A 13,434-nucleotide genomic window follows, 5' to 3' on the forward strand; every position below is an offset into this window, starting at 1 on the left:
GTACACACTGTAGCTCTCTCTGTGGACTTGTACCAATATCTCTCTCTAAGAATATCAGGATTGCAATCTTGGTGTCAAACTCAGGCTCCTGTGCATCTGATGAGCAGGCTCTGGGAATACTTAATTATATTCTTCTGTCACTTGGCTAGAAAGGGTAGGCACACTCCAGACACATCTCGGCAGGGAGCTGTCCGAGCTGAGCCACCAAACCAATTCACACCATTTGCACTTTCTTCCTCAGGGTAAAGCGTCTCCTACAGCTTCTACCTTATTCATCTGTGAAACACCTTTAAGGCTGATTTAGTCCAGTGAGATCTAGGAGCTGAAAAGCTTTTCACACAACATTTTTTCTTTTTTTTTAAATCCTCACCCAAGGAGTGAGGATATTTTTTCCATTGATTTCTGGAGAGAATGGAAGGGAGCAGGGAGGGGAAGAGAATGAGAGAGACACATTGATTGGTTGCCTCCCACACATACCCCGACCCGGGTTGGGGATCGAATCTGCAACTCAGGTACGTGCCCTTGACCAGGAATTGAACCCAAGACCTTCCGGTGCCCAAGCCGAAGCTCTAACCACTGAACATGCTGGCCAGGGCTTTTCATATGACTTTAGGTATACAAACACATAAGCAAAACAGCCTTCAGAGTGGAAATGCAAAGGCTGGTATGAAAGAGGAATAACAATGGGAGATTTAGGGAAAATCACAATGGGAGACTTAGGGATCAGGCAGACGTATTCACAATTAAGCCAATTCTAGGATATTAGACATTGAAATCTGAAAGATGACAATTTAGGAGAGAAGGGGGCAAGTGACCTGTGGGCCAAGTCCAGCTTTTACAGTGTGGACCGCCGGATCCAAAGCCCGCTGTGGACTGGGAAGTGGCGTCTCGTCTCGCAGACGCTCTTTCCCTGGTTATAAGAACTGCCGTTCTCCCTGCCGCCTCCCTCCGGGGGTGTGGTTAGGATCAAAGGGGGGATTGATGTGGAAGCTGAAAGCACTCTCTCAATGAGGACTCTTTGTGGCCGGGAGTTGCTGTTGTTATTACTGTGTCTTATAAAGAGCAGGCCTGTAATGAGCCACGGGTGGGAAGCTGAGCACACGCAGAGACAGGAAGTTGGACCGTGTCCTGAATTTTGAGATTAGGATCCTGGGAAACAATCCTGCATTCAGCACACAGGTCCCTCGGTACCGGTACCGTTCGTTCAAGGACACACACGGGTTGGCAGGGTCCTAGCTTTGAGTCACGATCACTGCGCTCACATTGATTGACTCTCGGGAGATTCCTCTTCTGTGGTTTGCGAAAGACAGAACGAGGAGCAGAAATGCACACAGATGAAAGGAGTTCCAGCTGGGGTCGGGCGGACCGGGCCCCCTGGTCCCTCCGGCCCTGTGGCTTCAGTGACATCCTGAGGATTCCTTGGCCTGGGAGCGTGTGGATATGACGAGGAACGAGGAGCTGGGAGCCCCTCCTTTGGTTTTGACCGGATATAGCTGCCTGGCTCTGGCCTGGATCACACACATCCATTGTTCTCAGCCACTCCATGCCCATGACTCCGACCTTAGACGTCCCTGCCCTCGTGGTTTCTCTGCCCTTTCACCGTGTTGATAGGTCACAGGCACACAGCAGTTAGACGCACTGCACACGGGTTCACAGTGGTTCTCGGAGCTTCACCGAGAGTCACTGTCGTTGAGGGTGTCAGAGGACTCTGCTCACGTCTGATTTAAGTACAAAGCCGCTGTGGGAGCAGTTCACAGCATGAGTTGCTCCTGGTTTTAAGATCATTTTAGTATTTCCACAAGGTTTAGTCTTTCTAGTAGAGTTTCCATTTGAGTGTTCCGTAAGTGCCTTCATTATTTTTGAATTGGAGAAATGAGGAAGGTGACTGTTCAACTTCTTATCAGCCTCTGATTCTAGACAACCGCCAATAGGATGCCTTATTAGAAGCCTCTTCAGTCGGGAAAACAGAAACCACTCTAGGTATTTTAAACAGGGAATGTGATACACGGAATTCATCACAGAGGTGTTAGAAGGACCAGAGGAGCAAAAGATGTAAAGTAAGGCTGCCCAAAGATTAGGAGGTGCCGGAGGCTGCTGTCCCCGGGACTGGAGGGCTGTAAGGGACAGTGGCATTACCCAGAGCTCATGACCACTGCCTGGGCGGGAACCAGAGTCCCACTCTCACCTAGAAGTGGCAACAGCACTTTGACCTGTATTCCCGGAGCCAAACTCAGTCACAGGCCACACCTCCCTGCAAGGAGACTGGGAAATGTCTCCTGCGGAGTGGCCAGAAGGAAAGGGACCGTGTTTGCTGAACCACTAGTCTCTGCTACGCATGGTACAGGAATCGCTGCCGTGAGGAGAGAACAGAGACCCTTTGCACAACTCAACCTTCAAGATTTTGTCTGTGTGCATGCCAGCCTGCTCGGTGGGCATAAGATGGGAGTATTTTATAGCTGAGTTCTCCTATCTCCTCCTGATCTACTTCCCTTCCCACCCTCCCCCTCCCTGGCCCTCCCTGGTGCTGAGCTGACTCTGTGCTCTGTTCCAGGGGGTCCTGGCCCAGCCCGAGCCCTGGTGGAAGGTCCAGCTGTTCGTATGGGAGCCAGTGCTGTTCGGGACCTGGGATGGCGTGTTCACGTCCTGCATGATCAACATTTTTGGGGTCGTCCTTTTCTTGAGGACCGGCTGGTTGGTGGTGAGTGATGGCTTGGTGGCCCTGGAGTCTCTTGTGGGCAGGTGACGTGGGAAGCTCTGTCACTCTGGGGCATCCCCGGTGCAGGCAACAGATTCCTGAAGCACAGATGCTTCAGAAACATGAAGCAAGAAGCACGTACATGGAATAGTTGCATTGCTTTTAAGATAGGCCTCCCACAGAGGTTTCAATGCCAGCCTCACCATGGACTTAACTACTGAATATGAGCGCAGAATTCGGGGCACATCGTAGGGGGGACTAGAGATGGGTCAGAGAGAGGTAAGTTTGCCTGCAGTGTGACCCTCTCCAGCTTTCCTGGTATTCTTCCACTCATCTGGTGCCGGCTCCTGGTGGTACCAGCTCCTCACCCATGTGGTTGCCTCCCCCGCTACACCCCGTGCACAGGGAGGCTTGGTCAGAGGTGCATCCTGCCTACACTCAGGGCCAGATTGCCTGAGGCACACCTTTTGCATGAGACCCTGGGGGTTAGTTTGTCTTCCTCTGTAGATGGAACAAGGGCCTCTTTTTTATGTCTCCTGTGAGAGCATCCTGCGACCTTCCAGGTAGATGTGTGTCCTGAGCAGGTATCAGCCCTTCACACAGCGCCATCGCCCTCGGACTTCAGTGAACTCAACAGGCTTCTCAGAACAAAAGGCCAGTCTATCGGGAATCACTGATGAGCACCTACTGTGTGTCAGGCACTACCTGCCAGTTAGATTGCAAAATATAAGACCCTGTTCCTTTCCCTGGTGAGCTAACAGCCATAGTGGTTAGATTTTACATCAGGAATTCAAGAGAGTTCTCAAAGCAACATTAAATCTCCAGGAGTGGAAAAGACTGTGAATATAAGGTTGCTGAGGTGTCCAGGGAGCTTCCTGGAGATGTGGTTAAACCAGGTGTTGAAAGGTGAGCTGGACTGGACAGGTGAAAAGAGAGAGGGGCCATTCAAGGTGTAGAATGTATTAGGGTTCTCCAGAGAAACCATAGAACTCTCTATGTGTGTGTCTCCATATAAATATATGTATATATGGAAAGAGGGGGGGAGGGTGGCGATATTTATTTTAAGGAAATGGCTCACATGATTATGGGGGCTGGCAAAATCTGTAGGACAAGCAAGATTCAAGTGAGAACTGAAGTTGCAGGCTGAGTGCAAAGGCTGGAAACGCAGGCAGAATTTCTGTGTTGCTGTTTGGAGACAGAATTCCTTCTCTGGGAAACCCTAGTCTTTGCGCTTAAGGCCTTCAGCTGATTGCATGAGGCCCACCCATATTTTGGAGGGAAATCTCCTGAAAGTCAACTGATTACAAATGTTAATTACATCTTAAAAATACTTTATAGCAACTTCTAGACTAGCACTTGACCAACCAGCCACCATAGTTTGGCCAAGTTGATATATAAAACGAGCCACCACATAGGCAGATTCTGGGGGTGTGAGGTTCTTAGCCCCCTCAGGAGGCCTGGGTTAGGTCAGACCGTCCTAAACCCTTGTCCGACTCCCTGAGCTTTGAGTCCATAAAAGATCTGAGTCTTTCATTGCCAGCTCACAGCACACACACAAGGTTCATTTGAGGTAAATGGATTATCCAACTGTGTTTTGTAACAGGAGGATCCTTCTGATAATTCTTTCTGAGAACATTTGGAAAATTAAAGTTTATTGAATTTTCCAGTTGGTCTTTGAGTTAAATATTTAAAAGGATTATGGGTCATATATTGCAGTTTGATAACATCTGACTTGCAGACTCAAAAATAGTTGCATTCTTAATGATATATTTATGATAAAGGCAACAGACGTATCAATGAATATTTAACTGTGAACTTTTTATCATTTAGGTTTTTTAAGTTTCATCCTTCATATGTTCAGATAAATTTTAATTTAATATCAGAGAGCCCAAAATTGTTTTTTTTTTTTTTACCTAGCCCTTATGTGTATTTAAATAGATATGCCACACTAAAGAGTTTTAATTATGGTCTTGCAGAATCCAATACTTGAAATGGTGAGAGTTAAAAATAAAGTAGAAGCATCCTTTTAAAAAGTCCTTGGTCCAGGGTTCAGCCTTAACCATATCCAGTGTGGGTCGGATTTTTTTCTTTATTAATGCGTGGAAAGCTTAGGGCCGAGTCAGCAACCTCCCTGGTGTGGATGCTAAGAATTCATGCCCTTCCCCCCTGTCCCAAACTTACAGGGGCTCCCACTTACAAAAACACGGTCTCCAGGTCAGACTTGTCATCCTGGTGGCAGTCTCAGGTGTCTGGGGTTGACCTCTGTTTGTGCCCCTTCCTGTGGGCCACCTCACTGCCAGCATCTCTCCAGCCTGTGTCCAAGGGAGGTCCATCAGCTGACCACTGTGGCTGAGTAAGGCCTGGCCAGTGACAGCCTGGGCCACGGGCTCTGCTTCCTGCAGGGGATGGTTCTGGAATGGTGGAAGGAGAGAAAGGTAGCCTCTCTCTGTTCTGATGTCCAAGGGCCTCCCCTGAACCTTCTCAGTGGGTTATTTTTTTTGAGAACTGGCTATCAAGACGTGTCAGTTCGATCCCCAAAGTGAAAGCATAAGTTGTATTAACCATCTATTGCTGCATAACTAATGACCCCAACACTTAGCAGCTTAGAGCAAGGAATATGTCATCCTGTCATTAATGTTACATTTTAGCTTCTGTGTTCAAGAGCTGGGTGCCTCCTGCTCAGTCTGTCATAGAGTCATAGTTGAGCTGTCAGTCAGGGCTGCAGTCTCATCTGAAGGCATTACTGGGGCCGGACCGTTTTCAAGATCACTTGTGTAGTTGTTGACAGGCCTTGTCCTGTGGGCCTCTTCACAAGGTTGCCTCATTCCATGCAGCCTGCTTCCCCCAGGGCCGAAATCTGAGAGAGAGTGTGAGAGAGCAAACACCTGAGAAGAAAGCCACAATCTTTTAATTTGTTGTTGTTAATCCTCACCCAAAGATATTTTTTCCCATTTATTTTAGAGAGAGAGAGAAAAGGAGGAAGTGGGAGAGAGAGAGAGAGAGAGAGAGAGAGAGAGAGAGAGAGACATTGATGTGAGAGAGACACATCAATTGATGCCTCATGCACACGCCCCTTCTGAGGTAGGGGATTGAACCTGCAACCCAGGTACTTGCCCTTGACCAGGAATCAAACCCACCACCCTTTGGTGTGAGGGCTGATGTTCTTATCACTGAGCCACACTGGCCAAGGCAAAGCCACAGTATTTTTATATCCTCATCTCAGAAGTGACATCCCATTACTTCTGAAATATTCTCTTCATTAAAAGTGAGTCACTGGGTCTAGCCCACACTCAGGGTGAGGCGATTACACAAGGACTGGAATGCCAGTAGTTGGGGATCACTGGGGCCGTCTTTGAGGCGTCTACCACACAAATACATACTTTTGCCCTAAAGTGACCTATGTTTCAGTTCTGACATTAGTTTTACCTGAAAAATTATATTTGATCATGGAAGAAAAGGCAAATGTGAGATGCCAAAAATCAGTTAGAGCTTCTAGGAGATGGCATACAATTAAAGCAAGTAGAGGTCATGCCCAACTGATTTTTTAAATAGACAATAGTAACTAAAGAATAATTTGGCAGCATATTTATAATTTGGAAAATGTTAAAGTGGTAGTTTTGTCATGGAAACTTAAAGATTGGTGCAGGATATTTTATTATCACATGAAGACAATTTAAAAGCACACACAAAGGAAAAAGTTAGTAATGATAGAATTTCATTAAAAATATAAAATCAGCAAAATGAGAAACTCTGCATAAAACATAATCCTGCTCCCTCGGAGCTCCCAGCCCAGAGGGAAAGGCCGACTTGGAGACAGACGCGGTGTGATAAGCACTGTGATGAGCCCTAAGTCGTGGGTGCTGTGGGGGCCCAGAGCAGGGGTACAGGACAGCTTCCTGAAGGAGGAACCCCTCAGCACTGAGTCTGAAAGGACGTGCTGGAGGGAACCTGACAAGGAATTGAGCAGGAAAGGCATTCGAGGCAGGGGATCAGCATGGTGAGGGGTGCTGGGGTGAGAACATGTGACTTCAGGCTGGGGCACAGAGAGAATGGGGGGTGTTGTTGGCAAAGGCATGAGAGGGACTGGGGAGGGGAGAGGGGACAGAGTAGGAGGGGCCTCATCAGTGTATTATGCAGCTTTGACTTTACTCTATGGGGGATGATGGGAAGTCATTGAAGAATTTGAAGCAAGGACATTTATCTTCATCTGGCCATACTACTGGTGGTACGGCACTTGCCCCACCTCTGGGGTGGAGGGAAGAGGTGGTCAATGCACCTTCGAGGGGCTGCATCTGGCAGGGCCTCCTTATCCTCACCCCTGACCTTGCTCCTTGTTGTTCTGCAGGGAAACACGGGAGTGCTCATGGGCATGTTTCTGGTGTCCTTCGTCGTCCTGGTGGCCCTCGTCACCGTGCTGTCTGGCATCGGAGTCGGGGTGCACTGTGGCGTTGGCAGCGGTGGTGTCTACTCCATGATCTCCTCGGTCCTGGGCGGGCAGACCGGAGGCACCATCGGGCTACTCTATGTGTTTGGACAGGTGAGCCCGGGCTGCTGGGGCAGGGGAACGGTGTCCCGAGGCCTCCAGCATGTGTGGCATCTCTTCCCTTGCCTACTGTTTGCCACCATCTTCTCATCCACATTCTCACTTGACCTGGGGAGAGATGAGGGTGGGACAATTGCCCCCATTTTATAGATGGTAAGACTGGGGCTCTGAAAGGGAACTCATCAGCAGAGCCCAGCCCACCATCCAGGCCCTGACCCTTAGTCACTGGTCCTTGCTCTCCACCAGGCCTGCCTCATGGAGTCCTGATTTGAACAGGGAGGCAGGGGCCGGGCTGGAACCTCTCCTGCTGCCCATTCTAGGGAGGTGAGTGCACGGCAGTGGCCAGAGCCCAGGTGGCAGCCGAATGGCCTGGTTCCTGGGGCACTTTGCTCTGAGGAGGGGAGATCTTGCCCGTGCCAGAGGACTTCCCTTGCAGCAGGCACTTCTCAAATGAGCTGGAGCTCTCGTGCACTGATAGCTCGAGGCCTTCCCAGGAGGCTGGAAGCCCCCTGTGTGGACGCCTGTCTGAGAAGGAGAATACTAATGCGGAGGCCACGTTGCCGGGTGGCCAGAGGCTGTCAGAAAACCAGCGAGCAGGGAGAAATACGAGGCTTCTTTAGCCGGAACACAGGGATGGCGACCTAACACAGAGGAAACAAGTGCAGACATTAAGCAGCAGCTCTTTGTCGGCACTTCTTAGCGTGGAAAAGGCTTTTACGATTGTGCAAGGGGTGGTGGGTGGTTGGAAAAACAGCTGAATGAAAAGAATTTGTCTAAGTAAGACTACAAGAGTCTCTTCAAAGAAAGCATTGGTTTTATTTTTTGTTTTTATTTTTAAGCAGCAGGGGCAGGGTATTTTAGCATAAATACATCTGATTCTCCAACAGCACAAAGCTGTGTGTGTGTGTGTGTGTGTGTGTGTGTGTGTGTGTAGGACCAATGCATGGAAGGCACACAGAATGTCACTGCACTCTTAAAAACCACTTGCCTTTACTAGAGAAAGATCTTTTTTGTTGCCATTGTAATTTTTATTTATTTTAAAATAATTTTTTACTTTTTAATTACAGTTTTCATACAACATTATATTAGTTTCAGGTGTACAACATAGTGAGTAGACATTTATAAAACTTACAAAGTGATCACCTGGTTAAGTCTAGTACCCATCTGACACCATATATTGTGCACTTGGGGTGGGGTCCCTCAGCCTGGCCTGCACCCTCTCGCAGTCCAGGAGCCCCATGATCCATTGCCCCGCAGAGGGAGGCCCTGCCTATCTGCCACAGCCCACCAGTCGGTGGCCTGGGCCTCCCTCTGCGGGGCGACTGTGGGGCAATGGCAGGGCCTCCCGACCAATCACATCACGCCCGCTTTGGCTGGCCTGACGCCATGTGTGTCATAGCGTGGTTGTCCAGATGGTCGTTCTGCTGTTAGGGCATTCGGTTAATTTGCATATTATGCTTTTATTATTATAGATTATTGACTATACTAGAGGCTTGGTGCATGAAATTCATGCACGGGTAGGGTAACTAGGCCTGGCTGGCAATCAGGGCCGATCAGGTGCCGGCTGGGGTCTTCCTTCATTCCGTGCCACCCCTGGTGGTCAGTGCACATCATAGCGAGTGATAGAACTCATAGTCTCCTGGTCGAACTCCCACAGAGACACTTTGCATATTAGCCTTTTATATATATAGATTCCCTATGCTGTACTTTACATCCCTGTGGCTGTTTTTAACAATTGGCAATTTGTACATCTTAGTCCCTTCCCTTTTTATACCCATTCGCCCAACCCACCTCCCATCTGGCAACCATCAAAATGTTCTCTGTATCTATGAGTTTGTTTCTGTTTTGTTTATTTTGTTTTTTAGATTCCACATATAAGTGAAATCATATGGTATTAGTCTTTCTCTGTATGATTTATTTCCCTTAGCATAATCAGTCTAGGTCCATCCATGTTGTTGCAGATGCCAAGATTTCACTCTTTTTTATGGCTGAGTAATATTCCATTGTATATATGTACCACTTCTTTATCCATTTGTCTATTGATGGACATTTAGATTACTTTCATATCTTGGCTATTGTAAACAATGCTGCAATGAACATGGGGATGCATATGTCTTTCTTTAAAAAATTGATCTTAAAGAGAGGGAGGGAGAGAGAGAGAAAAACATCGATTGGCTGCCTCCCTCACACGCTCTGACTGGGGACTGAACCCCTAACCTGGGTATGTCCCCTGACCAGGAAACAAACCCACTACCGTTTGGTGTACGGAACGACACTCCAACCAACTGAGCCACACTGGCCAGGGTACATATGTCTTTTTTAATTAGTGTTTGGGTTTCTTCAGATAAATACCTGGAAGTGGAATTGCTGGGTTCTTTCTTTCTCTCTTGTTGTACCTTTTGTTTTATAGTCCATTTCGTCTGATGTAAGTATCGCTACTCCAGCTTTTTTGGTTTCCATGTGCATGAGTTATCTTTGTCCATCCTTTTACTTTCAGTCTGTGTATATTTTGATCTGAAGTGAGTCTCTCGTAGGCAGCACATATATGTGTCTTGTTTTCTTATCCATTCAGTCACCGTATGTCTTTTGATTGGAGCATTTAATCCATTTACATTTAAAGAATTATTGATAGATATGTAGTTATTGCCATTTTATTACCTATGTTTTTTGTCTGTTCTTAAAAAATATATTTTTATTGATTTCAGAGAGGTGCCTTTAACATTTTTTTATAATACAGGTTTGGTGGTGATGAACTCCTTAAGCTTTTTCTTTTTCTTGCCTGGGAAGCTCTTTATCTGCCATTTGATTCTGAGTGAAGCCTTGCTGGATAGAGTAATCTTAGCTGTAGGTCCCTGTTTTCCAACACTTTGAATATTCCGTGCTACTCCCTTCTGACCTACAAAATTTCTTTTGAAAAATCAGCTGACAATCTTATGGGAGCTTCCTTGTGGGTAACTAACTGCTTTTCTCTTGCTGCTTTAAGATTTTCTCTTTGTCTTTAACCTTTGCCATTTTAATTATGATGTCTCTTTGGGTTCATCTTTTTGGGGACTCTCTGTTCTTCCAGGACTTGTATGTCTATTTTCTACAGCAGGTTAGTGAAAGAAACATTGATGGCTGCCATTATTTCTTCAAATAGGTTTTTAATTCCTTGCTCTCTCTCACTGGCTTCTGGTACCCCCAGGGTGTGAATGTTGGTATGCTTGATGTTATCCCAGAGGCCCCTTAAACTATCCTCAAATTTTTGGATTCCTCTTTCTTTTTCCTGTTCTGATTTGGGTGTTTTCTGCTACCTTCTTTTCCAAATAGCGAATTTGATCCTCTGCTTCATCTAATCTACTGTCGATTCCCTCTAATGTATTCTTCATTTAAGTTACTGTATTCTTAATTTCTGACTAGTTCTTTTTTACATTTTCTATCTCCTTTTTTTATGTTTCTTATTTCTTTGCTAAACTTCTCGCTGAGTTCATTGAGCATCCTTATAACTAATGTGTGTTTTGTTTTTCTTTATAAGCAATGTTTTGAACTCTGTGTCTGGTAGATTGCTTGTCTCCATTTCGTTTAGTTCTTTTTCTGGAGTTTTGTTCTATTCTTTCATTTGGGACATGTTTCTCTGTCTCCTCATTTTGGCTGCCTCCCTGTGTTTGTTTCTTTGTATTAAGTAGAGCCTCTTCATCTCCCAGTCTTGGTGAAGTGGCCTTATGTAGGAGGTGTCCTGTGGGGTCTAGTGGTGCAGTCCCTAGCCACTCGAGCCAGGTGCTCCAGGTGAGTCCCTTGTGTGGGTTGTATGTTCCTTCCTGTTGTAGTTGAGTCTTGGTTGTTGTTGGCATGGCAATGGGAGGGATTGACCCTTAAGCTGATTGGCTGTGAGGACTGGGTGTGACTATAGCAAAGTAGCCTTCTGCAGGGGCTGACCCAGGGAGCAGGAATCACTTTAGCGGAGCTCTGGTGCCTGCCGAGTCCACCCTTTGGGCGTGTCATTTGTGGAGGTGGTTAAGTGACGCTCTGTTATGATCTGAAGCTGGCCATGGGGTGTGTTGGTTCTGGGGCTTTCTGGGAGGGAATCTGGTGCAGGCCAAGGTCAGCTGCTGCCTTTGCTCTGCCTGGGGCCACCTGTATGAGCTACAAAGTGATCGGCAGATGGTACCGCCTGTGCTGGGCTTAGAGGTGGCTAAGAGAGGCCAAGCTACAAACCCAGGCTGGCTGCACTAGTGCCGGGTCTGGGGTTACTTAGCGAGAGATGTGGGGCATGCTCAGGCCAGTGCTGCTTGTTTGGGGTTTGTGAGCCTTTGAGAGATTTTAGGAAAGTTGGCAGTTTGAACCAAGACAGGACATTTGTATGGAAAAGCCACTGTAAACTCTTGGTGGGGCGGGGTCTCAGGGAATCACTAGGGCGAGTGGACAGTGTTAGCCAGGTTGATGGAGACTCAGATATGGGGCCCATCTGTGCTTGCAGGGTGAGGGCTCATCAAGGGAACAATGGCCTCTGCCAGCACTTCTGTTCGGGACAAAGCTGCCCCTCCAGCCCTCACCTTGATGCCAGGTAATTCACTTCTTCCCTGTATGTTCCTGGTGCATTTTGAGCTGCTGCCCCAGAGCTGGGGCTCAGTGTGGGTGAGTCTGAGTAAGTGCAGGCCAGGCCCTTTAAGAGGAACACCTGGGACTCTAGCAGCCTCTGTCTCAGCCACAATCCGTGCTGGCTTTCACAGCCAGAAGTTATGGGGACTTCTCTTCCTGGCCCTGGAACCCTGGGCTGAGGAGTCTGGTCTGGGGCTGGGACCCCTGGCTCCTCAGGGAGGACCTCGCCAGCTGAGAAATCCTGATTTTTAACCGTCACACCTGGGTGTGGGACTGGCCTGTTCCATGCCTCTGCTCCTCCTACCAGTCTCCTGTGGCTTCTCTGTATCCTTAGTTAGAGGACTATGTTCAGCCAGACCAGTGGTCGGCAAACTCATTAGTCAACAGAGCCCAATATCAACAGTACAACGATTGAAATTTCTTTTGAGAGCCAAATTTTTTAAACTTAAACTTCTTCAACGCCACTTCTTCAAAATAGACTCACCCAGGCCGTGGTATTTTGTGGAAGAGCCACACTCAAGGGGCCAAAGAGCCGCATGTGGCTCGTGAGCCGTGGTTTGCCGACCACTGACCTAGACTTCAGGCAGTTCTCAGTGATGGTTGTTCTGTAGTTTAGTGGCAAATGTGATGTGGTCGTGGGAGAAGGCCAGCACGGCATTTACCTACGCTGCCATCTTGACCAGAGTGTGAGAGAGCTCTTTAAGCATAGTGGCTTGGAAGGTGAGTAATAACCAGCCAGTTTATTTTATTGCCCTGGGGATTTATACATGGATTTTTTACTTTTCTGCTATTTAAAGCCGAGCAGGCTGCAAGATGGACACTTTTCTCGCTCCCTGAGTAGACAACAGCTTTGCCTCTTGGAGTAGATACCACAGACGAGGGACCAGTGCCGAACGGGTGGGAAGGACCCATCACAGAGGGAGAGCAGCAGGACGCCGGTTCTCCTGTACGTGGGCTGACTTGGAGGAAGAGATGTTCACAAGATGTTTTCTGATCACTGGCAGCTGCCGCGAGTGGCTGTCACATCCGCTTCCCTGCTTGCTTTGCTTGCTTTTCGTTCGGGCCTCGGTCAGAAACTCTTTTGCCGCCCCGCTTGGTGCCTCCTGTGCCTCTGCTTCATCAGCTGCGGCCCTGGGCTGGGGCTCTCGAGCAGGGCGTGGCTGCTGCATCACCCTGTTCCTCTGCTGCTGGGGTCCATTTGCTAGTATTTTGTTGAGGATTTTTGCAAATATATTCATGAAGGATATTGGTCTGTAATTTTCTTGTGGTATCTCTTTAGTTTTGATATCAGCACAATGCTGGCCTCATGGAATGAAACTGGGAGGTGTTGGTGAAGGATTGGTGTTAATCCTTTAGATGTTTAGGACAATTTAGCAATAAAACTGTCTGGTCTGGGGCTTTTCTTTGTAGGAAGTTTCTGATTACAAATTCTTTCTCTTTACTTTTATAGGCATATCCCGATTTTCTTTTTCTTCTTGAGTCAGTTTTGGTATTCTGTGTGTTTCTAGGAATTTACCCATTTAATCTAGTTTATTTATTGGCATGCATGTCACAGATTCCCTTATAATCGTTTTGTTTTTGTAAGATTAGTAGTAATGTTTTCCCTTTCATGTCCAAT

At 47.4% G+C, this 13,434-nt stretch overlaps 1 protein-coding gene across 1 annotated transcript in view; it reads left to right on the forward strand.

Annotated features, from left to right (window-relative positions):
- SLC12A8 (solute carrier family 12 member 8) overlaps window positions 1–13,434 on the forward strand; it is a 149,148-nt gene that overhangs the window by 23,845 nt on the left and 111,869 nt on the right. The window contains exons 3-4 of the mRNA XM_054709647.1: window positions 2,552–2,698; window positions 7,041–7,232. Coding sequence (XP_054565622.1) covers window positions 2,552–2,698; window positions 7,041–7,232 — 339 coding nt within the window. The remainder of the gene's footprint in view (window positions 1–2,551; window positions 2,699–7,040; window positions 7,233–13,434) is intronic.

The sequence above is a fragment of the Eptesicus fuscus genome, chromosome 3 (assembly GCF_027574615.1).
Source record: "Eptesicus fuscus isolate TK198812 chromosome 3, DD_ASM_mEF_20220401, whole genome shotgun sequence".
In the NCBI taxonomy this organism is placed as follows: Eukaryota; Metazoa; Chordata; class Mammalia; order Chiroptera; family Vespertilionidae; genus Eptesicus; species Eptesicus fuscus.